Source organism: Anser brachyrhynchus, assembly GCF_964034855.1.
Source record: "Anser brachyrhynchus genome assembly, chromosome: 11".
NCBI lineage: Eukaryota > Metazoa > Chordata > Aves > Anseriformes > Anatidae > Anser > Anser brachyrhynchus.
Genome location: NC_137706.1, coordinates 19,315,815 through 19,338,957, shown reverse-complemented (window position 1 = coordinate 19,338,957; position 23,143 = coordinate 19,315,815). Strand labels below are relative to the sequence as shown.

General features: G+C 56.3%; 1 protein-coding gene and 1 long non-coding RNA gene across 21 annotated transcripts in view; one reads left to right on the top strand and one right to left on the bottom strand.

The window, feature by feature from the left end:
* PLEKHO2 (pleckstrin homology domain containing O2) overlaps positions 1 to 10,304 on the bottom strand; it is a 28,738-nt gene extending 18,434 nt beyond the window's left edge. The window contains exons 1-2 of the mRNA XM_080607826.1: positions 9,942 to 10,304; positions 5,365 to 5,517 (exon numbers count right to left, since the gene is read on the bottom strand). Of these exons, the coding sequence (XP_080463952.1) occupies positions 5,365 to 5,517; positions 9,942 to 9,950 (162 nt within the window). The 5' untranslated portion in view covers positions 9,951 to 10,304. The remainder of the gene's footprint in view (positions 1 to 5,364; positions 5,518 to 9,941) is intronic.
* Positions 1 to 23,065, top strand: part of LOC308201089 — a 57,018-nt gene extending 33,953 nt beyond the window's left edge. For 10 of the 20 annotated variants that reach the window (XR_013956032.1, XR_013956033.1, XR_013956034.1 and 7 more), the window contains 7 exons: positions 3,096 to 4,128; positions 5,653 to 9,711; positions 12,589 to 12,784; positions 13,077 to 13,211; positions 14,144 to 14,209; positions 17,315 to 17,476; positions 18,326 to 20,272. This is a non-coding gene — a long non-coding RNA (uncharacterized lncRNA). Of the gene's footprint in view, positions 1 to 3,095; positions 4,129 to 5,524; positions 9,712 to 12,588; positions 12,785 to 13,076; positions 13,212 to 14,143; positions 14,210 to 17,314; positions 18,205 to 18,325 lie in introns of those variants that run through there. The other 10 variants (XR_013956036.1, XR_013956028.1, XR_013956029.1 and 7 more) reach the window with 10 other exon arrangements.
* The last annotated feature ends 78 nt before the right edge of the window (positions 23,066 to 23,143 follow it).

Genomic DNA, 23,143 nt, shown 5'->3' with positions numbered 1-23,143 from the left:
GTATATTAGGAGGAGGAGACGAATCCTGCCCAAACCTAAAACCTCGCAGATAAAATCCTGCTGACACTACTGAGCCCTTTGAAGGCACAAGGCTCCCGCTGCCTTGTTCTGTAATGTCACTGCAAAAGGACAGGGATGGAAATAATAACCCCTCAGCAGCCAACAAATGATAGAGAAGGGTGAGGTCAGGGATACAAGCGTAGGGGACGGGTGATCTCATCCTGCCCTTTGGTGGATGACCACCCACAGCACATCACAGCGCTGCCACACGACGGCTGCGGTCGCCAACTCCTACACGAAGGTTTGCTGGGCTCAGGATGGACGTGGCTTGGCTGGGCACTGACGAGAGATCAGCACAAAGCCTCCCGGCAAACCTCCCCATCCTTGCAGGGCGGCTGTGCCCCCAGCAGAGCCCACTGGCTCTGCGTCACCCTCCTTGTCCACGCCATCCTTCCTGCCTCTTGGACAGGAAACTGCCCTCACGTCCCATGCCAGCCGCCCTCCACATTTTAAGAACAGTCACGGGCTGTGACAGAGCGAGGGGACAAGAAGGACTCAGCAGGTTGAGGAGCTGTGGCTTTGCTGGGCCGTCGTCTCTTGACTTTCAGCTGCCCCCCTCCTCCCTGGGCAGGCTTTGGGATTATGGCCTGGCCAGGGAATAAAGGCACGGAGGATGGGGACATGCAGGGCCCTGCCTCACTGGGACACTGCCCTGACTTTGCAAGGTGTAGCTCCTTCATCTCAGACCCTGGAACTCCTCAAGTAAGTTATCCTCTTGGGGGAAGGCAGGGAAGAAAGCAGCCAGAGAAATATGAAAACTCCGTGTATGAGGCAAGGGAAAAAGTTTGTGAGCTCAGGCAGTGCCAGAATGGGGCTTTTGTCTCCGTTTTACCCTTGGCGAGTGGCCAGCCCCTCTGTGTGCCTACCTGGTCACAAAGAGATCCTTTATGGCTACTCTGCGCAACTCAGATAAAGACCAAGGGCCTGACCCTGCCACAGGTCTCCAGGTCCCTCCAACCTCCTGCGACCCAGAGGATGCTCAGCGTCGGGCAGGGACAAGGTTGCTTTTAGCAACCCTGCCCCTACAGACTGGTCTCAAACACTTTTTAGACAAGTTCCCGCTGCATTTCACCTCTAGCGTCCCAAGGAAGTTAAAGCAACTCTGTTCCATTGTGCCGAGACGCAAAGGCTGGATTTAGCTGCCTGCATCCTCGCCCAGCAGTCTCGCCTCCCAGCAGAGCACAGCCTGCAGGCTGCCCCACGGCGCCCCATCTGCTGCCGATCTGACACCTCTCACATAGCCACAGAGATGGGAACAGGGAATTCCCTTCAGGCCTCCTTCCCTCTACAGATTTTAATGCTTTTTTTTTTTTTAAATTGCTTTTGCACTCGCTGTAAGGGACAATCAATAAGACACGTAAATCCCTGGTACAGAAAACCCTACACTCACGCTTTAATGCAGAAAAACAATTCCATTAGCTATTCATAGAGCAGAGGCTGCTACTTAAACATGTATGTGTCTGTAAGTGCTTCACTTGCTTGGCCCTTAGGAAGAAAATTACTGAATGCCTATAGATATTAATGCATGTGCTTAACCAGAGAATCACACTTGGCAAACCTACAATTTCCTGAATGAAGAGGTGATAAAAAGGGGAAAAGATGCACTGAAATTTTCATTTATCTGAAAGTAACATTTCCAGCAAGGACCTCATCACTGATACACATTAATGGTCTGTGACCCTCCATTCACTGTACATCTCTAAACTACTTGAAACAATAATCCTCTTCTCCAGCTGAGGATCTCAAAGCGTTTTAATAAACCACATTTGGGTGTACATTGCTGTCACTGTCCCAGTGGAGAAACGCAGGTTTTAACTGCACCACTGAGGTCACACAGGAAGCCAAATGCCGGGTGGATCCTCTGGTCTCTAGAAGACACTTTGCCAAGATGACTTTTGCCCTGTCATATGCTACTCTTTAAAAAAAAAAATTAAAAATTAAAAACTTTTAACCAAAAAAAATCCAACTTCTAATCCAAAAGACTCCCTCTCTCTTATCCATGGAGTGATGGCATTGATTTGTTTAGGCTCTCTGCATAGGATCGCCTGTTCTTCGTATGCCCCCTGTAGTTCCGGGGGCTTAATTTTTATTCCAGCAAGAATACGCAGAGACAGGGAGACAAGAAACACCATTATAAAATAACCTGCCTGCTGGTTCCGTGTGGGTTTGTGCACAACGTGCCTATCACTGAGACTTCTCAGTGATTTCCCCAGTATCCGAACACCGCAGAGCTGTACGGATTTGCATAGGTGCATCTCTCCTGACATTTGGGTATGCAATGTGTACACTGTACGTGTGTCCTTCTTAACCGAGTCTTAGCTTACGTGAGGGTACAGCTGCAGGGTGCTGTAGATGGAGCCAGAGCAGATAACAAGAAATACATCACCCTTCGTATTGCATCAGCCCGCTGAAACCTGCAGCACAGCGAGGTACGATGACTGTCACCCGCCATCTGCTCCAAGTAACACAATAGCCCTTTGCAATTTGCCTTCGGGAGGTAGCTCCACTTTGAAACAGACCAAAAGCCTGATGAACAGATGCAATATGGGGAACATGCTTCCAAGGCAGGTCAGAAGTACATTCCAGGAGATTTCTATTGATGATGCTAAAATACAGTGTTTGTGTTATGCTCAGGCTGTACTTAAAATGTTATTGCCGGGATCTTTTGTTGGCCTTCTGCTCCGCTGTTATTCTGCACACACAAACTTCAGAGACAAGTGCAGCTGCCAGCTTGTGCAATTGCATAAACAAGTCTGCCTGCGTATGAAACAACTGCTGAAGGCAATATTAACACCTCTTCACGAAGGGCTCCAGCACACCAGGGACTGATAACAGGACAATGTGTCCAGGTCACTAGCTCATTTCCTGGAAATCTGATGGGCTTAGATCAGTTTCAATATGCAGACTCTAAACCTGCCCTCGCACACAGAAGCTGATCTCCCTCCCATTTAACCTACTTCAGTCTAACTTCGGATACATACAGAAATAACTGTGTATTTCTGCTGCCCAATGCTTTATCTCCTTTCTCTTTCTAGGGCCGTTAACCTCCCGTCCAGCAAGCACTGAACAATCCCATTTAAAAATGTTTCTTCCTAAAAGCGAAAAAATGCAGATCGAGATCCGGAAATAAAAGCCACCAGAGCACGCTGCACCACAGGCTCTCCTTTGACATTGGGCAAGTCACTTCTCATCTCAGAAACTTAGTTCCCCAATTGTGAGATAGAGACAGCAATGCTGCCCTGACTCACGTTACTGGAAGATAAATGCAGTAATAAACACGAACTGCCACAATTCTGTGGTAACGGGACCCCTCCTGAGTACAGAAAATTGCCATTTCCTTCAGTTTCCCTGTAGTAAGTCTGCACAATCACATGCTATCCTATTGTGCTATCAGGTAATTTTGTAGCAATTTCCTCTCCTAAGATATTTGACTTCACTGTAAGTCTGTTTAATAGCCTATAGATATTAACATGATCCCTTATTTACAATAATGGGGCCTTGTAGCTACTGTAGCTTACAGATGCAATTTATTACAGGATGTTACCGCAGTCCGCAGGCTACCAGAAAACATTATGTCTGGTTGTTACAAATGCCATTTTCCTTGTTGAGATAATAAAATAACCCTTTAAATGATCGGGATTTTTCCTTCTTCTGAATGTCTGTGAAAATTAATCTTACTTTAAAAGCTTCCTTTTCCCTTGTGGTAATAAGAACCTCCATATATCTTGTTTTTAAAGTCGTGCCCTCGAAAAAAAAAAAACCTCATGTTTATGGACTCAAATCTATTTGTTCCTGTAGCTTCAGCTGGAGTCAACAGGTGTCTGGGGGACCTGGATGCAATCTGCAGAGAGACGACAGTTCGTGGGACCAAGCTGTATCGCCCTGTGTAAGAGCTGCAGGTCTCAAAACCCCCACCGCTTTGCCTGTCTTCCAAGCTGCTCATCACCTGACACTGACTTCTCATTTTGGTATTCTTGCACTCTTCATGACATTTCAAAACTAAGAACAAACGCCTCCAGAAAGCCTCGGGATTTGGAAAGAGCAGGAGGGTTCAGCGTACAGGAGGAGGTAATACCATTTAACCTAAACTGCTCATAACAAATCTTCTATATTAGGCAATACTATGTTTTTTTCAAAAAGAGAACCAAGCTCATTTGTCAGTCCCGTTGTTCCTGAAACCACCACAGCCGCGCAACTGCTGAAACATTTCCCCATTCTTGTTCCCTTGACACACTGCACAGAAACTTGACGTGCTTTTATTTTCTATCATCCTGATGCCCACGACTGACCCGGACCCCTTGTGTCAGACGCCACGCAGGCGCACAGTCCTCGTGCAGATTTGCACTGAGAATTCCTGCCACTTCTTCTGACACATGCATGCAAAAACCTCAGCCCAGAGGCTGCTTCTAGCCACCACGTACCAGCAGGGCTTAGACTTAGCTGCCCCTGTCTCAAATCTCTCTGAACTGCAGCTTACGTGACCTGCTGTGGCAAACTCTGCTCTCACAGAGCCCCTTTCAGCCCAGCAGCAGAGAGGCAGGTTCAGGAACTACCCACCTGGGCAAGCAGTCCCGCTGCAGCCCAGCAGGACTGGCCCTGCACTTTTCGTTCTTCTCGCATGAAGATGCAGGGCAGATTTGGCTTGGCTCTTCTTTCTCATTTGATTAGAAACAGCTCTAAATGAGGCCGTGAACTTAAGGCACGCAATTTATCTAGGGAAGTCCAGGATAAGGCTCCCAGGGGTCCTTCCCTCAGCGCTGGCTTGCTCAGCTAACAGGAAGAGATGAGCCAAACCCAAACTGTGTCCCCATTTAAGGAGGAAGGCAAGCACTCAGGATCTTGCCCTGCGCCCGTCGGTGCCTAAATGAAACCCTGAAAAGCCTGGCTAGGAGCAGCTCCAGCTACTTGAGGGGTGCCAAACAGCTGCGGGGCTGTCTGTCAGCCCCTCTAGCAGCAGGTGGGCAGCCGGTCTGCTACAATGCAGTTTTAGCCTTTAAATGCCAAAAACTACTAGCACATATCCTGCTTCCGCCCAAAGTTTTACTCTGTTTGCCTTGTCACAGGATGTCCTGCCCCCATATTTTTTTTTTGACAATAGCACTGTCAAAATATTTACTGGCTGAAATATTTATGATATATAATATACTCTAAAATGCAGCAGCTGTCTCTTCTTCATAGCATTTAACCTTCCCGAAGATATCTGGAGAAGCCCTTTTGAAGGGAATGGGCGGGAGGGAAGAGTGAAAAATGCAGGAATGTGTGTCACTGAGGGCCTTTATTCAAGGGAGTTAGCTGTGACCATACCTCATCCTCAAAGACCACAAGCTGCGTTTTCCGTAGCTGGATGTAACGATCCTTCCACAGTCCCAGGAGTCCCCCACTGCTTTTCTTAATCCAGCCGAATTTCTCTGCGGTTGGAGCAGATTTTGGTTTCTCTGAGACCTCCTCCTTTGTATCCTGCAAGGGCACCAAGAAAAGCAGAAGGGAAAAGGAACCACGTTAAAAGCACTTTCCGTCCCTCTAATGACAGTCTTCGGAAAGCCTGCCCAGAGCAGACCCCAGCACCCACCACATGTGCTCCCTCCCCACCAGATCACACGGAACAAAGCCTGGGACCTGGCATCTTCCAGAGAAAACTTCTGCGAGGAAGAGGGAAGCTCAGCCAGCTCCCCCCGACAGCCAAACCTTTGGGACAGGGTTGGGGAGTGGACAGCACGGACCTTGGCCACTCCTGAGGATGCTGCTGGGATGGCGGTGAGTCCCCCCGCTCCTTTGCTCCCTGTGGCTCTTTGCACCTCTTTTAGGGAAGGTTCTCCCCTCTGGCTGGTGCACCAAGCACCCCTTTAGTAGCAACACTCATGTTTTGCCCACAGTCACTTCTGCAAGCTCCTCTAGGTCTCGCTTTGCTCTCAGAGCTGCCCTGCTCGCACGGAGTCACCGCGACCTGTCCCAACATGCACAACTGCTTTGCTCTCCGCTTGCCACCGGCTGCAATGGCACTGCAAGGCTCCCGTGACCAACACAGCTTTGCCCTGGACCAACTCCCCAAGGGGATTCTGCAGCAGGAGGGCCAGGACTGCACCACACCTGCACCGAGATGCTTCTGGCCCGGCACACGGGCTCTGGGGGGGCCGCTGCTGTGAGCCTCTTTCCCAGGAGCAAGCAGAGGAGCACTGCTCGCTGCCTTCAGCTGGGCCAGAGCTGCTTACAAAAACACCTCGCCAAACTCGTCACCCTTACAAGGAGGCCAACCCCAAATCCTCCAGCACCCTTCCAGGAGCCACGCTGTTAGCCCAAAGCTTGGCTTTCCTCCTGGGACACGGCACTTCTGTTGCCTGTAATGACAATAATCCTCCTGCAAAAACGCGATGCGTTTTCACTACGTAAGGATGTATGACAGAGGCGGGAGACCGAGCATCCCCAAATGGTCCTGGCTAGCTGCTGAATGAAACCTTTGCTCCTAGGAAAAAGAAAACAAACCAAACAAACCAAACCAGTGTGGCTATAGCCATCATGTTTCTTAACATGAGGAAATCCCACGTGCATCGGAAGGAGTCAGAGCTGGACACTCCCATGGCCAGAAGGGAGTAGGGATAGAGCGAGTGAGTACGGACGAGTTCCAAAAATTCAGAGGAAAGCCTTGCTAACAAATCTGTTTTCATGCACCAGACTCCCTGCGAACACACCCTTGGATTGCATTTGGGTGAGCTGTTCCTCTAAAGACAGAACTTGCACCCACAACGAGAGGAAAAACAGATTAAATTCCCTGCGTACGGGCACTTCTTCCAACCTCCAGCAAGGTTGGGGAGAGGCTTCTCGTTTCCAGGTAGGTGCAGACTAGGCACAAGAAACGCAACCAAACGGCCTCCCGTAAAAGTAAACCACACAGAAACGGGCGACGTTCTTGGCACGCTCTGTAGAAGTTGTTTCAATTGTACCGAGCTGCGCCCCAATACAGGATGATAGAGCATAAAAAAGTTTTCCGGGAAATGAGGGGTACTGTGGTTTTTTTTTTTTTAAGTTGACTTTTTAGGTTGCCAGGAAGTTGTATTCAGTTGTGATCTGCTATTTCAGCAAACATCAATCGCTGCACAAATATAGACCTGTTGGTCTCCTGACTGAGCACCCTTTGAAGCCATTTTTAGACAATTGGGCATGGACTTCACCCTCAGTTTTCATCCTAGCAGTTTTGCATGGCTGTACCTGTACGAATAGTGACTCCAGACCAAGAGCTCCCAAGCTCCCCATTACTCCCAAATGTTTTTACTTCTTAAGGTTTTCTGTTGGTTCTTTTTGCTCTGCAGATTAATTTTTACCATTCTTTCCCCCCTTTCTGCAGATGGCAAAAAGGCTATCTGAAAGAAAACACGTGCCAAATAAGTCTGTCTGTGGCCTCTGTGCTCTACAGAGTGAAAACTACCGTTTTCTGTGGTTTTACGATAAAAGTACTCACTGTAAGGTCTCAGCACGGCACAGCTACTTCTGAAAAAGCAACCTGCCCTGCTAGCCAGTTTTGTTGGAGTTTATTTTCATGCCAGCGCTCCTGTGAAAGGCCGAGCTGCAAGGCTACAGCCGAGGTGATCTCGCAACCCCCGCCTGCTCCCACTGCCTACGCCAGCTCTCTGACATTTCGGGGCCGGTCGCTTTTCTCCGTACCATCACAGGGCTTCTGCCCCTGGGCTAAACTGGCCCTGCGTGTGCTGGGAGCCAGCGCTGCCTGGCCGCTTGCTCTCTGTAGGTTCCCAGAGTACTGCTAAGATCCGCGTGTGGAAGAACCCCTGCACGGGTCACTCTCCAAACCCCGCAGGACCTGCTGGCAGTGCCGGCGTCCCAGGCCTCGTGGAGCGTCCGCCGGGAGGATCTCTGAGTCCCCGCCTGCCCCAATGTGCCAAACCCCAACTTGTCCCCGTCAAGAGGCTCCCAGTGCCAAGGATCTCTGCAGGAGGAGGAGGCAAAGCCTGCCTCTGCCACCCAGGCCCGGAGCCTCCCGCCTGCGAGAGCCCTTCGCAGCCCCCCAGAAGAGGGAGGACGGGATGGGATGGAGCCTGCTGCTCAGCAGACAGGAGCAGCCTCGAGCAGAGCGCTCGGCCCCGCATCGTGCAGCAGTCACCTGAGCCCAAGGTGCCTGTGTAGCGCTCTGGTCCTGTGTCATTAAGGCTGCGAGGACAGTGCCACGGACCAGCCGGGGGAGGTTTGCCAGGGAAGGCCGCCGTCAGAGCAGGACTCTGTGTCCACTCCGCACCCGCTGCCTGCGATTCCATGACTAAAATTGGAGCGCGGCACAAAGAGATGATTTGCTGGTGTCAATTCAGCTTTGTGCGGGGATTCCTTCTGCTGCAGGCAAGAAACGCTAAGATATCCTTTCCAGGATGTTCTGGGGCTGGATTCATGCCTGACGCTGGTGTAAATCCACGAGAATAAACCCACTGACCTCAGCCAAGCGAGCCAGCGTAAACGAGGGAAGAACTGAGTTGTCCTGTCACTGGCCGAGGCCAAAGGCACTGGTCCCAAACCCACTCCATACAAGTCGTTTTTGCAATTTATATCACGGGCTTTAGAAGCGCAGCATGAGTTTGACTCTTACAGCCTGGTTTATGCTTCAGTTTTACGGCTTAGCAGAGCTCAGCATCCTGCAGGGGCACAGGATGGCTTTTTATTTAACCATTAGGCAATGATTTCTACCTCCCTCCCCCAGTACTTGAAGGGCCCACAAAACCACAGACTTTTCATGGCTTCTAACAACAACAAAAGCCCAACAGCCGAGTCGTGGCGGTGTTTTTAAGTCGCACACGCTGCCCAGAAGTGGTTCGCTCTCTCACAGTTGCTCCGTTCAAAGCAAGCAAGAGGTGCAGCCAGCTCATCCCGGGTTATCTACGCAAGACGAATGCAGCTCCAGACGCGTTCCCAGACCTCAAATCTTTTTCTGCCCTTCCACCTTCCCTTCCGACAAGGCTCTTGGCGCTTCCACTTCTCCCCGGCCTGCGGGGACCAACCACCTCCCCGGGCACAACCCGCTGGGATCCACATGAGCCTTGGCAAGCTGCAGCTGGGGCCCCGGCCCCAAAGGGCTCCCCGGAGGGTTCCTTTGCCGAGCGGCCCCGCGGCAGCCGGGCCCCCCAAACCCTCCTCGCTCCTGCCCCTCGGGCCGGGTGCCAGCTGGACGCGGTTCTTGTGCCGTGGATTAATATCACGGATGCCGGCGGATAACGACAGCTTTCGGTCGCAACCAACCCGGGCCGCTGTGCGGCCTCCCCGCTGCCTGTTTGGGAGAAGATTTCCTTCTCACCCCATTTTTGGGAGCCGAACCGAGGGGACGGGAGGCGGGCAGCGGCTCCCAGCTCCACGCACGCCGAGCTCTGCGGGCAGCCTCCTTTGTGCATCGGCAGCGATTACGCGGGGTCGTGGGGCTGGGAGAGCCCGGGCGTGAAACCCCACGCGTGTCGGGGGGAGCGCGGCCGGCAGGGACGCGGGAGGAGCAGGAGGAGGAGGAGGAGGAAGAAGAGGAAGAAGAAGAGGAGGAGGAGGAGGAGAGGACAGACCCTGCGAAGGCTGCGGGCTCCGGCACGCCCGGCTCTGCCGCCGCTTGTCCGCCCCGAGCGCGACAGGGGGGAGAAAAGTTGGAACCGGGGGCGCCGGCTGAAAAAGCCAGAAGTAATTACGGAAAATAATAATAATAACTCGGCAAAATTTTAAAAGACCAACGTGGCCGGGCAGGGCGGCTGCCCCCGCGCTTGGCAGCCGGGGGAGGCACCGAGGGGCTCCCAGCCCGTCCCGTCCCAGCGCGTCCAGCCCTGTCCCACCCTGGCGCGGCTCGGCACGGCCCGGCACGGCCCGGCACGGCTCGGCACGGCTCGGCACGGCTCATCACGGCCCTTACTCACTTGCTCCATGGCGGGGCAGGGGCCGGGGGTGCTCCTCAGGGGCTCCGCGGCCGGCGGCGTCCCGCTGCGCAGCGCGGCTCCGGGCGGCCGGGCATGCCGAGCCGAGCCGAGCCGGGCCGAGCCGGGCTGTGTCCTCCGCACCAACTTCTTGTCGAGCAGCAGCAGCAGCAGCAGCAGCAGCAGCAGCAGCAGCGCCGGTTTCCGGAGCCCCGAGGAGGCGGGGATCTCCCCCCCCTCCTCCCCAAGCCCGGCCCGGCCCCGCCCGGCCCGGCCCCGGTCCGTGGGGAGGCAGCGCCCGGTGCGGGAGCGGGGCTGGGAGCTGGGGGGAGAGGGGGGAAAGGGGTCTGGGGGTGTGGGGAGGCTCGAGGGGAAAGGGAAGGGGGGGTCCTAGGGTGGGACCGGGGGGGGTGGGGTGGGATCTGGGGCGTGGGAGGGGGATAGGGTCTGGGGGGGGGCATGGTGTGTAGGGAGGGGACAGGTCCCTGGGGTGGGACGTGTCTGCGGGGTGGGGTATGGACCGCAGGAGTGGGGCAGGGCCTGTGGGGTGGGACGCGGACCGTAGGAGTGGGATGGGGTTCTAGGATTGTGGGACGTGGACCATGGGGTGGGACAGGGTCTGCGGGGTGGGGCAGGGTCCTAGGGTTGCAAGATGCGGACCATGGAAGTGGGACGGGTCCCGGGGGTGGGACGTGTCTGCAGGGTGGGACGTGGACCACAGGAGCGGGACAGGGTGTGTGGGGTGGGACATGGACCATACGAGTGGGCCATGGGGTGGGACAGGGTCTGTGGGGTGGGACGTGGACTGTAGGAGCAGGGCATGGACCACGGGGTGCAACAGGGTTCCGGTGGTGGGACACAGCCCCTGGGACCCTTGGGGTGCAGCAAAGGACCGTGGAGGTGCGACAGGTCCCTGAGGGTCAGCCAGTGTACCCATGGGCACGTTAGGGTCCCCAGGGGACAGGCCAGAACCCCACGCTAGGACGGGGTCCCTGGAATCGGAGGCTCCCCGCGGTCAGGCACGGCACAGGGTGGGACAGCGTCTGCGGGGACAGGAGCAGCAGGACAGGGCACAGGATGCACTGAGGCGAGGGATGCCCACGCAGGTGCCACCTGGGTGCTGAGCATCGTGGATCCGTCATGGAGCAAAGCCCCGGTGCATCTCCTGGGGCTCAGCTCCACGTGCCAGCACGGCTCCCTCAGCCCCAGCGCCGGCTCCGGGCAGCACAACGCTCTCGTGCCGGCGGGTTTCGGCAGCGGGGCGATGCCTCGTCTTAGCCCAAGGGGAGCAGCTGGGAAGTGGTCTTCGGTGGCAGAACTGGTTAACGCAACTAGTCACGCTCGAGCTATTGTTCTCCGCTGGCATTCAGCTTTGCAGACTTCTGCTTCTATTTCGGGCCTGCTGAAGGGCTCGTGTACCCAACAGCCTGCCTGTTTTTCTCCTAATTATTTCAGTCGGTCTAAAAAAAGACATTACCTCCCTCCGCAAACCTTGCCTCCATTGTTCTCGGAAGAGAAGATAGAGGATGAGAAGGAGAGGAGAAGAAAAGTATCGGCACCGGTTCCCTCCAGGTTAAACGCGCCTCTGCACGGGTATCGCAGGGGCTCGGAGGAAAACAGGAGGCGGCTGCTGAGCAGCGATGGAGGAGGCGCTGAGCACTGGGTGCCCCCCTCCTACGTGGTCTGGGGCTAGCAGAGGAGCAGGGAATCGCCCTGGGTTCGGAATGGGAAATCCTGGGGCTGCCAGGAAGCAATTTCAGCATTCCGTCCAGGGCTCAAAGATGCTGCACGTTACACCTGCTGTGATGGGCAAGGGTTTTGTCGGGGGGCCAAACGCGCTGGGAAAAGCAAAGGGGAGATGGAGAGGGAATGGCAGGTCCCCCGTTTGCTCCACTTGCACAGGGTCGGATCCGGGACCGGAGCTGAGAGCGGGTGCGCACAAACAGCTATTAGTGGTCACGGGAGAGGAACACCCTGGCGGCATCTCCTTCCCATCAGCTCAGCCGTGGCTTTGGCAGAGGCGCCGGTCTCGCCGAGGCGATACCTCTGCTGCGTAAACACTTTCGGCGGCCTCACTGCCCCCCTGCCACTGCTGGTAGCAGCATCGGGCCCGGAAAGCGCCGATGTGGTGCGGGTACAGGCGCTGGGCAAGCAGCTGGTGGGTTGTGAGCATCCGAGCCCTTCGAGTTCCTCACCCTCGTCCCACGCCAGGCACCTCGGAAAGGTGGGACCAGGACCCCCGGGCAGCAATTCGGAACTGTGGCCGTGCTGGGGACAGCTCTGTGCTGCCCAACAGCAGCTTTGGGGCTGGCTTAAAAACGTATGCTCTTGGTTTAAGTTCCCAACTCTCAGATGGGATAGATGGTATTGCAGCCAGGCTTTAAAGTGATAAAAAATCCCAGGCACGTCGTTCAGTCTTTGTTTTCCTGGCTGGGCCGTGAGGGGAAACCTCTGGCCGGGCAGATAGAGTATAGGCTGTGCTTCTGACTCTCCCGGAAAATTTTAATCGGCGAAAGAGTGAAGAATATTTTTAGCATGCAGTCACCGTGCATGTGAGGACGTGTGCGTGGCTGCACGGGGATGGCCGTGTCGCTGTGGTTTATCAGCTGCCGCGAGCGCACGGAGAGCATCGCGCTGCCCTTATCCCCAGGAGGAGCTGGAGTCCGCGAGAGGAAGGCGAGGAAGACGTCGGTCGTGTGAGAAGGTGGAGGCCGGTCCAAAAACGCCGTCTGATGACAGCACGGGGGCAGGATCCCACCCGGCGTCTTATTCATTGACAAGAAGCGGCGTGGTGCTGCTGGGACAAGCGGGACGGAGCCGCACGTGGCACCGAGGAGCTCGTGCTGGTGAGTCACGGCGCAAGGACCTTTGTTTGCAACCGAGCCCTGGGCTTTAACCCCTCCCGGCCGCTCACGTGGGCGCTTCCCTGCTGTGGGGTGGTGGCATTCGGGGTCCTGCAGCACCTCCGCGTCTCCCTGCCATGGGAAAGGAGGCGGCTTGCCGGGGCAAAACGGGGATGCCTTCGGTTGTCTTAAAAATAGTGAGCTGGAGTAACGTGATGAAGGCCTGGGGCATGAGGGCGAGTGTGGAATTAGCCGTGCCGCTTCGTGCATCCTTTTTAATTTCTGTTTAAATTAGCCCCTCTCAGCAAGCCCACCTGAAAGGCAGCGGGTGCAGGCTGCAGGGTGTTGCTGCTGGTGTCCTGGTGACGGCCGCGTCCCTGAACGGCACAGACCCCGCTGGCGAATCGCAGCCACCGCTTCTGTTGTGAACGTGAGTCCGGGGAGATGTGCTGTGGGGTCTGGGGGGACTTGTGGGTAAAAAAAAAAAAGGGAAAGAAAGGGAAAAAAGCCAAAATTAAACAACGTGCACATAGCTATGGGTGGTGTACCGAGCAACCCAGTGACATTGGCACCCCAGCCTCGGGAGCAAACAGGAGGCCGGGCAATTTCTCCTCACTGCTCCCCTTAGTTTTGGGGCTGTTTCGGCACGGCGGTGCCACCGAGCTGGGGGCTTTGCCTGAACCTCGGTGACTGCTGAATCCGGCCCCTGGTGGGTGCTCCCCGGGGAGCTGGGGCGGCTCAGCCCGGGCTCAGCTGGCCACGCTTTCTTTCCTCATCCCCTCGTCTAAAAAGCAAAATCCCCCCTCGCGGCGCGCGTCGGGCGTGTGGAACAAAGAGCTGCTGGCCCGCTATTAATACATCAAGGGGAAGCACCAGGAAGGGAGACGAGCTAGCGGAGCTGGAAGACAATGTTGGCACCAGAACAAATGGGGCCAGAACCGGACAGGAATAAATTGAGGCTGGGAATGAGGGAGGCTCTAATCCCCTGCAGATGCTGCCGTGGCTTCTCGGCGGTGGGGACAGGGAAGTGAGATTCGGGGGGTTTGGTCCCGCGGCGGCCGAGGATGGTTTCTCGGCGTAGCCTTGCAGCTCACAGACTGTAATTAGAGCTGTCAACTGCACTGAAATCCTAAATGGTGAAAGCTGAGTACAGCAGCCCTGACACCAGCACGGCCCGAGTGCAGCCCTGCAAACCGCTGCGTATCAGGAAAAAGCCCCGGAAAATCAAAGCCTGAAATGGCCCCGAATCGCCACGCACTGCCTTCGGGGCTCCCTCAAACTTAAGAAAGGAAGTAAACTGTTTGATTTCAAAATGCAAATAGTTTGTGGTGATGTTTTTTTTATTTTTTTCTTAATTTACAGTTATATGAAATCGGGGATGTGGCATCCCAGCCCTTGGTTTTTGGAGGGTTCGCCTCGGACTCACCAGTAAGTCAGTGCGCTGCGGTCTGCACCCTGCCAGCTGCTGCCGAGTTTTACCGGGAGGTGTGACGGTGGTGAAGGGATTTAGCTGGAAAAATGGGGGCTGTTGGAGACGGAGGCAATCATTTCTGGTTGGGTTTGCAGGAATGGGTTTGCAGGGAGCTTCGTGAGAAGCTCGCTTGGGGCGGGTCTGGTTTGCCTTGCGGTGAGCACGTGGGGTGGCCGCATCCTGCACGCTGCAGGCACCAGCCCGGGAAATCCACGTGCTGTGGGGTGAGAGGGGGATTTTTCATCTGGGGGCTGATCTGAAAGATAAACGCGGGAGGAAAAGGGAGATAAATCAGTTCAGATTGAAGGGAAATAGCATGATAAAAAAATCCCCAAAGCCTTCTGGTTTTAGACTAGCTCAGAACAGTTTGAAAAGAAATGCAAAGTTTGTGTTTGCGGACCAATTAACCCCTTTTTAAAACTTAAAAAAAAATAAAATCTGTTTCCAGATAAAAAATAAAAACTTATCTTTCCTTAAAAAGCTTCTAGAGGAAGAGTTGGGTATTCCTGAGGCACTTGGTTTTCAGGACCCCAGAAACGTCGCCGGGCTGGCACGGATCAGGGTGGCTTAGGGCCTTGCTCTGATTTTGGGTCGGCTTGGGATGCAGGTTGGGATCAAGCAGCTTAAGGAGGGATTTACAGGGAGCGCTGGCAAGTAAACTCTTTCACATGAAGGACTTCTCGTGTTTGCCCATTGTGCCCGGGGTGGGCTTTGGAGGGCTTGCACGTGGCCGAGCAGGCGGCACATACGGGGATGTAGGGATGCGGGGATGCAGGGATGCAGGGATATGGGGATACAGGGATATAGGGATATAGGGATATAGGGATAAAGGGATACAGGGATATAGGGGTATGGGATGCTGTGTGAGTGCTAACAGTGAGTGCTAACATCAGCAGTGCCCCAAAACGGTGCTCTCTGTTGGCGGCGAGGCCAAGGGGGCTCTCAGAGGGCTGCCTGAATTGCAGCCTCGCCACGGCTTGGAGACAAAATGCGCTGTGGCCACGGGAGGAGGTTTGGCCGAGAAGCATCAGTGGGGAGATGTTTCCCTTCTGGAATTGCACAACGTAATTAATGCTGGTAATAAACGTGGAAACTCATTACCTCCGCGGCGGTGAGGTGCTCCTGGCTGGTGGCAGTCTCGGTGCTGGGGTGGGAGCCAGCATCCAACCGAGCTGCCACCAGCACGTATAGACCCAGTGGGGCACCACGTCCCCAGGCAAACCCCATTTTCCAGGGCTGCACCACCGTTTGGGCTATATTTCGGGGTAGAAATACTCTCCTCTTTGCCCCTGGGTGGGGCATGCTGGATGCACAGAAGAGAGAAGCCCCATTCCTGCCTTCACCCCCCGAAATACCACGAGCTCCCCAGCAGGATCAGGCCCGCGGGAGCCATCGGCCAGCTCCGGCCATTTGTCACGGGAAAGGTTGCGAAGCGCTGGGGCTGTGAACTTTGCAAATTAGTTTCTGCTCCACGTGGAATTGGGCCATTTTCCCCCCTTCCAGATGATCTATGTGCACTTACCGTCCTTCGGCCCTGCGGGCTGGGCAGCGCTGGCTCAGTAACTCCGGTGACATTTGCAGATGCCTTTCTGCAGCCTGGGCAAGGCTCTCACCGTCCACAACAGGAGCGTTTTACCTTTCTCTGCGGTGTTTTCCCTTTTTTTTTGCGGCGTGTGAATCCCGCCCCCCCCCCCATGCTGTTTGTGGCTGGTGTCTGCGGACCAGCACCCCAAAATCTCCCCTCCCTGTTAGGGCGGCAGCGCCGGGGCCGAGCGATGCGCACAGCTGGGCACCAAGCAGCATCCCCTCGGGGGCAGCTCGTTGGGAGGGCAAATGCTCCCAGTTAGCGGGACGAAACACCCAAATTGCAAATGTTTTTTGGGCCCCCCCTTGGGCTGCAGCAGCTGGCGATGCTCGGGCAGGGCGAGCTGAACCTAACCGAGCACACGGTGCCCGTCCTTGGCCGGGACCCTCTGCTCCCTCGGAGCCCACCGAGGTGAGAGCCTCCGGCAGCAGCCCCCGGAGGCCTCCAGCCCTCGGCCTTCCTCCTCCTCTTCCTCCTGCTGCTGCTGCTGCTGCTGCTCGCCGGGGCCGGCAGCTCGGTGTGTGCGTGCTGCCATCCCCACCTAGCGCCCGCCGAGCGCAGCTGCGGGGGCTGCGGCTCCCCCCGGGCAGGATGCGGCCCCCCGGCCCCCCGGGGTGCACCCAGCACCCATGGCGAGGCCCTGAACCCCCCCCCCCCCCCCAAATTCCTTAGCTGGGGTGTCGCCCCTCCAGCACCACGAGGCCAGCTGGGGACAAGGACAGTGCCATGTGTGCTGGACACCCCGAGCATCCCTCCGGTGTGCACGGCTCGGGGCTGGGGACAGGATCGGTGGCATTACCCCAGGACAAATCCCCGGGGACACATCCCCAGGGACACCTCCCCAAGCACCCCTCACATCTCAGCACGCGGAGAGCATCCCTCAGCCCACCCGGCCTCCAAAAGACCCGGTGGGAGACATTTAGGGCAGCGTACGAGGCCAGGACAAGCCTTTAGCGATGCTCCCCTCCAGCCGATAGCAGGCTGGGGACTCCCGGGGCCGCAGACAGCGTCTTCTCATTTTCCTTCCACTAATTGCCCCCGCTGCTCGTGTCTGGGGAGAGGCGGGGAGCCATCGGCCCCCGCTCGCCCACACGGTGCCTGCCGGGCTTGCGCCATCGCCCTGCGTCCTCCCTGCTCGTGGCTGAACCGATGAATAATTCGGGTTAGGAGGAGTCATCCGGCCCTTGAGGGGCTCCTTCTGCAGTCCTTGCAGAGAATTGTTCCCAAATTTGGCTCATTCTTGTCCTTCCTCCAGTTCCACCACCCCCTGGGCCACTGCGTCACAATTTCCTTGGCCCTGCAGCCCCCAGGGGCTCTCTTGGGTGCTGGGGCTTTGCTGCTCCCACCCAGCCCCTATTCCCCATTCCTGCTCATGATTCAGGTGGGGGCTTTTTCAGGCTTTTGGTGTTTCTTATCTTGGTTTGGTTTGGCTTTTTTTTTTTTTTTTGAGGGTTTTATTTTTGTTATTTAACTTCAGAAACCAATTAAGGCTGTGGAGGAAGCACATTTTGGGCAGAGGATCCGAAGGACCCTCTCTGAGCAGAGCTGGAAACACCAAACACGGCGATGCCAAGCGGCCCAGGAACCACAGCCCCCAGCCCCACGGCACAGGACAGGAGGCAAAATCCAGGCGATGAAGGTACAGCGTGGGCTCCTCCGTATTTCAGAATGAAAACAGAAAAAAAAAAAAAGCAAAAAAAAAAGCACACTGGCCCTATCTTCGCTTGGCAGAAACCCCCTCGCAGCTCACCCATGAAAGCCAAATTCAGTAGCTTGGCGTAATCCAAACTTTCCCTCTGCCTCCCTAAAGAAAACGTTGGAACAGAGCGAGCTCAATGCCCGCTGAAGAGGCCCATTTATCTGCAGGCTGAAAGAAAGCAGTAGGATAATATTTGGAAAAGGCCGCGAGCGCGCGGCCCCGGCTGCGCACGACGGCAGCAACCTGCCGAGGCGGCTGGGGGCGAGGCCACCCCCCCAGAGTGTTACATTTCCCCATTTCCCCTAATTTCCTGCCCATTTCCGTGCTGGCCCCAAAAGGTTTTGCCATGTCCCTGTTGGGTTTGGGTGTGTTTCCCCCTGGAAAAATAAAAATAAGGTATTTTGGTGGGGAGGGTGGGCAGAAAGCCTGTCAGGTGCCAGCATCCCGGCGGGGCTGGCAGCCAGAAGCTGCTCCTTCCCCCTGGTTATTGGAGCTGCGCAACCAGCTTCATCAGATATCACTTAAAACCAGGTTGATTTCTGCATAATTGGTCAGTAATAGCGATTTAATTGGCCAAGCCGTTAAGAAGTCGCAGACCCCCTTACGGCAGCATCTATGTGAACACCCAGAGCCTGGCTGGCACTCAATAAAGGTTGCTTTGCATTTAATTTTTTTTTTCCCTTGTCTAAAAGTGCTAATGGTTGTTTAACATTCTGTTGGACATCTGATTCCGATTTGGAGCCTAATTATCCTTGATGAGGACTAATAAGCAGCTTTCCATGCGCACAGGTGAGCGTCTCGCTGCTGTCTCCTGTGGGGAAGCCCGTATTTACCACCAGTTGCCGATGCAAATTTCTACGGGGCTAATCCAGACACGCCCAGGGCTCTGCTTTGCCCTACACCACTGTAATTGAGCAATTTCAAAGCCCGTCGAGGGTTTTTTTTCCACTTGGGACTGCTTTTTATTGCTGCTGAATTTTGTTTCCTACGGGATTTGCCCTCCCTATGCTCTCAGTGTGTCCTTGCAAGCGGCGCCTGGCTGAAAACAGACATTTCCGCCCAATTTGCCAGCCTCGTTGGGAAAGAAAATGAACGTTTCGAAGGCGTCATTTTGCTGTGGTGAGAGGAAAACTTTGAAATCAGCCCTAAACTGTCTCCAAGGATTAGGACCCCAGCGCAGCTTGAAACCTGGCTGCAGCTTGAACCAGGTGACACCAGGACAAGCCCACGGGGCCGGCCGGATGGGGCAGTGGTCAATGGCCAGTGATCGATGGTTGATGGTCCATGGTCGATAGTCAGTGGTCCACAGTTGATGGTCCATGGTTGATAATCAATGGTCCATGGTCAACGATCAATGGCCAGCGGTTGACACCCGATGGTTGATGGTTGATGATCAACGGTTGATGGTCAGTGGTTGATGGCCGATGGTTGATGGTCAACGTCTGATGTTTGGTGAGGGATGGGTGAAGGTGGATGGGTGAAGGTGGATGGGTGAAGGTGGATGGCTGAAGGTGGATGGATGGCTGACGGCTGAGCCAGCAGCACGGCAGCACGGCTCTGCGTTAGCAGCAGCACTTGCCTAGGTGGAGCTGCTTCTCTTCGGCATCGCTCCGCGTCCGGCGGCAGCGCCGGATCTCATCGCACAAACATCGCCTGGCTGCGGCTCTCGGGTGGGATGGGCAGGATCAGGCGGAAAGAAAAAAAAATCTGTGGGCTTTTGTTTGTTTTCCATGCTCCCCCTTAAAGTGCTGTGCAAAAGGTAATCACTCCTGGAGGCTGGGCTTTGGCAACCCCTGCTACGCCGCCGAAACCTCCGGATACGCCCTGGGCGAGCCCCGAGCACGTCCCCACGCCCAGCTGGGGATCATGTCCCAGCCCCGGCTTTCTGGGGTTGTGGGGCCGTGGGGACACGTGTGACCAGCTCCCCCCCAACCTCAGATGGGCTGCTACAGCCCAGCCCTATGGGCAGAGTGCTTTTTTTTTTTTTCAAGAGTTTCACAGCAATTATGGGACTGCAGGTAAATACCCAGACCTCAGGGCTGGGAAAAGTTGCCAACTGCCGTGCCGTGAGACAGGTTCAGCCAGTGACGTTTGTTCTCCTCGGCCCGGCTGAAACAAGGACCACGTTACAGCCCTAAATAGTCGCTTCTGGGGGACAGGTGGGTCACAGCAAACTTTATTTTTCTGGAAACAGCAAGCACATTGTGCAGGAAAGACTTTCCAAGGATGCTCCCCACACCCTTTTCAGGAAATACCACGCTGCTCTCCTTATTGCCATGCCAATATATATATTTTTTTTTAATTGGCATAAATGATAGTCTCGGCAGGGACACGCCGTGTTTTCCCTTGGCTGTTGGATTTTATTTTGAAATCGCTGTTGTTTTGATCTCTGCTTCTCTCCACCCCCCGGCTCGCCTCTCGCCCCGCACGTTCGTGCTCTCGGTGCCTGCTCTGCCGCCACCTCATCTGCTGAGCCCGGGCGTGAAAACACCGCGGGGGCCTCGCACGCCGGTCACAGCGGGTCCTGGGGGACGTCACCCACTCGGGGACACGGCAGAGGAATTGCAATTCAACTTCGCAAAAGCCCCCCGGGGCGAGGAACGGGCGGCCGTCCCTGCCCGGTGACTCACATCCCTCGCGGACACATGGGCAGCGCTCGGAGAGCCCCGACGCCGCTTCGCGGGGGCCCAATTTTAGCCCTGGGACAGACATTTTAGCCCTTGGGGACAGACATAATAACAGCGAGAGACGTGTGGCTCCGGCCGGGGGGGGGGGACCCGAAATATCCTCCTCCGCGCGGCGATGGCACGGCCCCTGCCCGGCGCCCGCGTAAACCAGCTTTGGCCAGACCTGCTATTCCAGTGGGTGGGGTTGGCTTTGTCCCGGGTTTATTACAAGCTCCCTCTTGGCACCGGTGCCAGCTCCTGTGCCTGGTCCCGGGACGGTGCTCTGGGACGTGGTGGGGCTCAGCTGGGTGTCCCCAGGGGGGCTCGGAGCTGGGGCAGCTCCCTGGGGAGGCAGCAGGGGCTGGAGCACCCCCACCGCCCCACCAAGCCCTGCTTGGGCATCTCCTTCATCCCCCTCATTTCTTAAATAGCAATAAAACCAAAAGCTATTCGAGACGAGTAAAACGTCTGGTTTCTTTCCCATTTTTTTTTTAATTCAAGACCAGGCACACGGTTGATTTTTTTTTAATTTATCAATTTTACCCCCCACCACGAATGTCTGTGCTGGGCCTCTCCATCCCTCGAGCAGCCGTTAGCAGCTGAGCTTCGGTGCTGAAAATTGTTTTTAAACTTCCAGATCCATCTTTTGGATTTTTTTTACAGGCCTGAGTCCATAGTGGGCCCTTTCCTTTTATTACTAGCATTTTTACCAGGATGACACTTTGACTAGTCTGGGAAATCTCACCCGCCACACCAGCTCCTGACGATAAAGATTTAATCTTTCTGGAGAGGAGTAGCGCACCAGATGATAGAAAACACTGCAAATTTCCCTCAAATCGCAGAAATCCAGGGCAGAAGGAGCCTGCTGCAAGCCTCTAGCCCCACCTGGAGCAGCGCAGCAGCCGCGTGCGCCCAGACCTCGGCCGGGCAGCCGTCGGTGTCACCACAGCCCGAAGCACTGTGGTGCTCAGCTCTCAGCCCCGGGTGCACCGCCACCTCTCTAATATCCAATTTAAATCTCTCTCCCAGCACCTTTTTCCTCCAGATCTCCTCCAAATCTCCCCCAGAAGTGCCGGGGTGCAACAGGCAGGTGCAGCATTTCTCTGTCGAGCACAAATTTCCTGGAAATCCACCCAGGAATGTGCCAAGGCGCAGGCTCAGAGCTGCAGGTTCTGAGCAGCGGCAGCACCGGCAGCGCCCGCTTCCTTACGCGAGCCGTCAGCCGTGGGGGTGCAGCTCCACGGGGGCTGCAAATCTTCATTTTTTTGGCCAGTGAAATGCACAGGGAGCTCCTTCCTGCACGGGATTTTTCCACGAGCAGGGCTGAACGCAGAACGTCTGCTCCATCTGGGGTGGGAGCTGGAGCAGGCTGACGGTGGTGTCCGTGGGCATCCTCGTGGCGAGCGGCCGGAGCCAGCCGGGGATTTTTCACCAAAGCCGAGCTGCAGAATGACTCCCGAGTGCAGACAAGATCGGGAACCACACTGCTTTAATTACACCAGCCCAATTTTCCCTCGTTTGGTTAAGCCTGGGAGCTACAGAAAAAAGCTATTTCCAGGCGCAGGGCTCGCATCAACGCGCGACCCCTCTCAGCCCCCCGCACGCAGCCGGGCTTTCGCCGCGTCCCGGCGGCCTCGCTGCGCATCCCAGCGCGCTGGGAGCGGGCACAGCAAGCAGATAACCGGCGTTGGACCCGATTCCTGCCGTAACCTCTGCTCTGACGGGCTTGATTGCCTTGCCTGCGTCTCGCCAGGCTTGGAGACAGCACGGCAAAAAGAGTTAAGGGGAAGCCTCTGCCCCGGCGCACCACGTCGCAGAGCGCGCAGGGCCAAAGTCTGCCTCCCGGGCAGCCCCGGGGTCAGCCAGCACCCGGCGCCTCCCTCGCTGGCACGCAGAGCGGAGCCGCTGTTCTTCCACCCGAAGGAACGCACCCTTTCCTTCGCACAGCGCTCCCGAGCCCTTTTCCCCCCCATCTTCCCACTTTCGGGGAGAAAATCGAATTGTGAAATCGCGGCGCTGAGAGGGGGGCACCCACAGGCACCAGACCTGGCCAGCAGCCCCAGGCCCCCTTTGCCTCCCCTCCTGCTCTGCTCCTCCACCTCTTTCTGCACACACAGCACCCACCGGCTCTGTCCGTCGCCCTACGAACGGGGAAACGCGAGGAAAAACCCATCAGGCGGGGACGCGAGGAGGGGATTTTCCCCCAGTAGCGGGAGCCGTCCCTTACCGCTCGGTCGGAGCGGTTCTTAACGCGTCACGTTCGTCCTGTTTCGAACCAAAAGGTGTTTCTCAGCAGCGCTACCTCTGTGGGAAACACAAATTTTCATTTCCCCTCGAGGGTGCGAAGGGGCCGGAGCTGCGGGAGGGTTTGGGCCCCCGGTGCAGAACAGAAACCCCAAAAGTTCCCCTTAAAATTGGTTCAGGGCACCCGGTGACGGCAATGGCTCTGTTTTTGGGGCAGGGCCGGGCAGCAAGAGCTCGAACCCCGTGGTGGTGCGGGGCAGCTCCCCCCGGGGCAGCTCCAGGGCTGGCCGAAGTTCACCCGCGGCCGATTTATCGAGCGCCGAGGTCAGGTTCACCGCGACCCGGCGGGCCGGGTGCCGAAAAGGGGGGGGGGGGCTCGCCGGCCACCCAGGGCACCAAGGACAGTGCCCCCCCCCCCCCCAGGCTGGCCTCTGTGTGAAGACCAAACCCCCCCGGGGGGGCTCCCCAGCATCCAGCCCCTCCAAACCCCTCCTGAAGCCCCCTCGGGGCTGGCAGTGTTTTGCCTGGGGGTGCCGGGGGGGCTGCCAGGGGGTCCGGGCAGCGCTGGGGGGGGGGCCCTCAGGATGCCACAGGAGATGTAGGGGGGGCCTGGGGGCACGCAGGTGGGTGTTGGGGGGGGGGGAAGGGAGGTCTTGGGGTGCAGCGCTGGGGGGGGGTGCGGGGAGGGCTGCTGGGG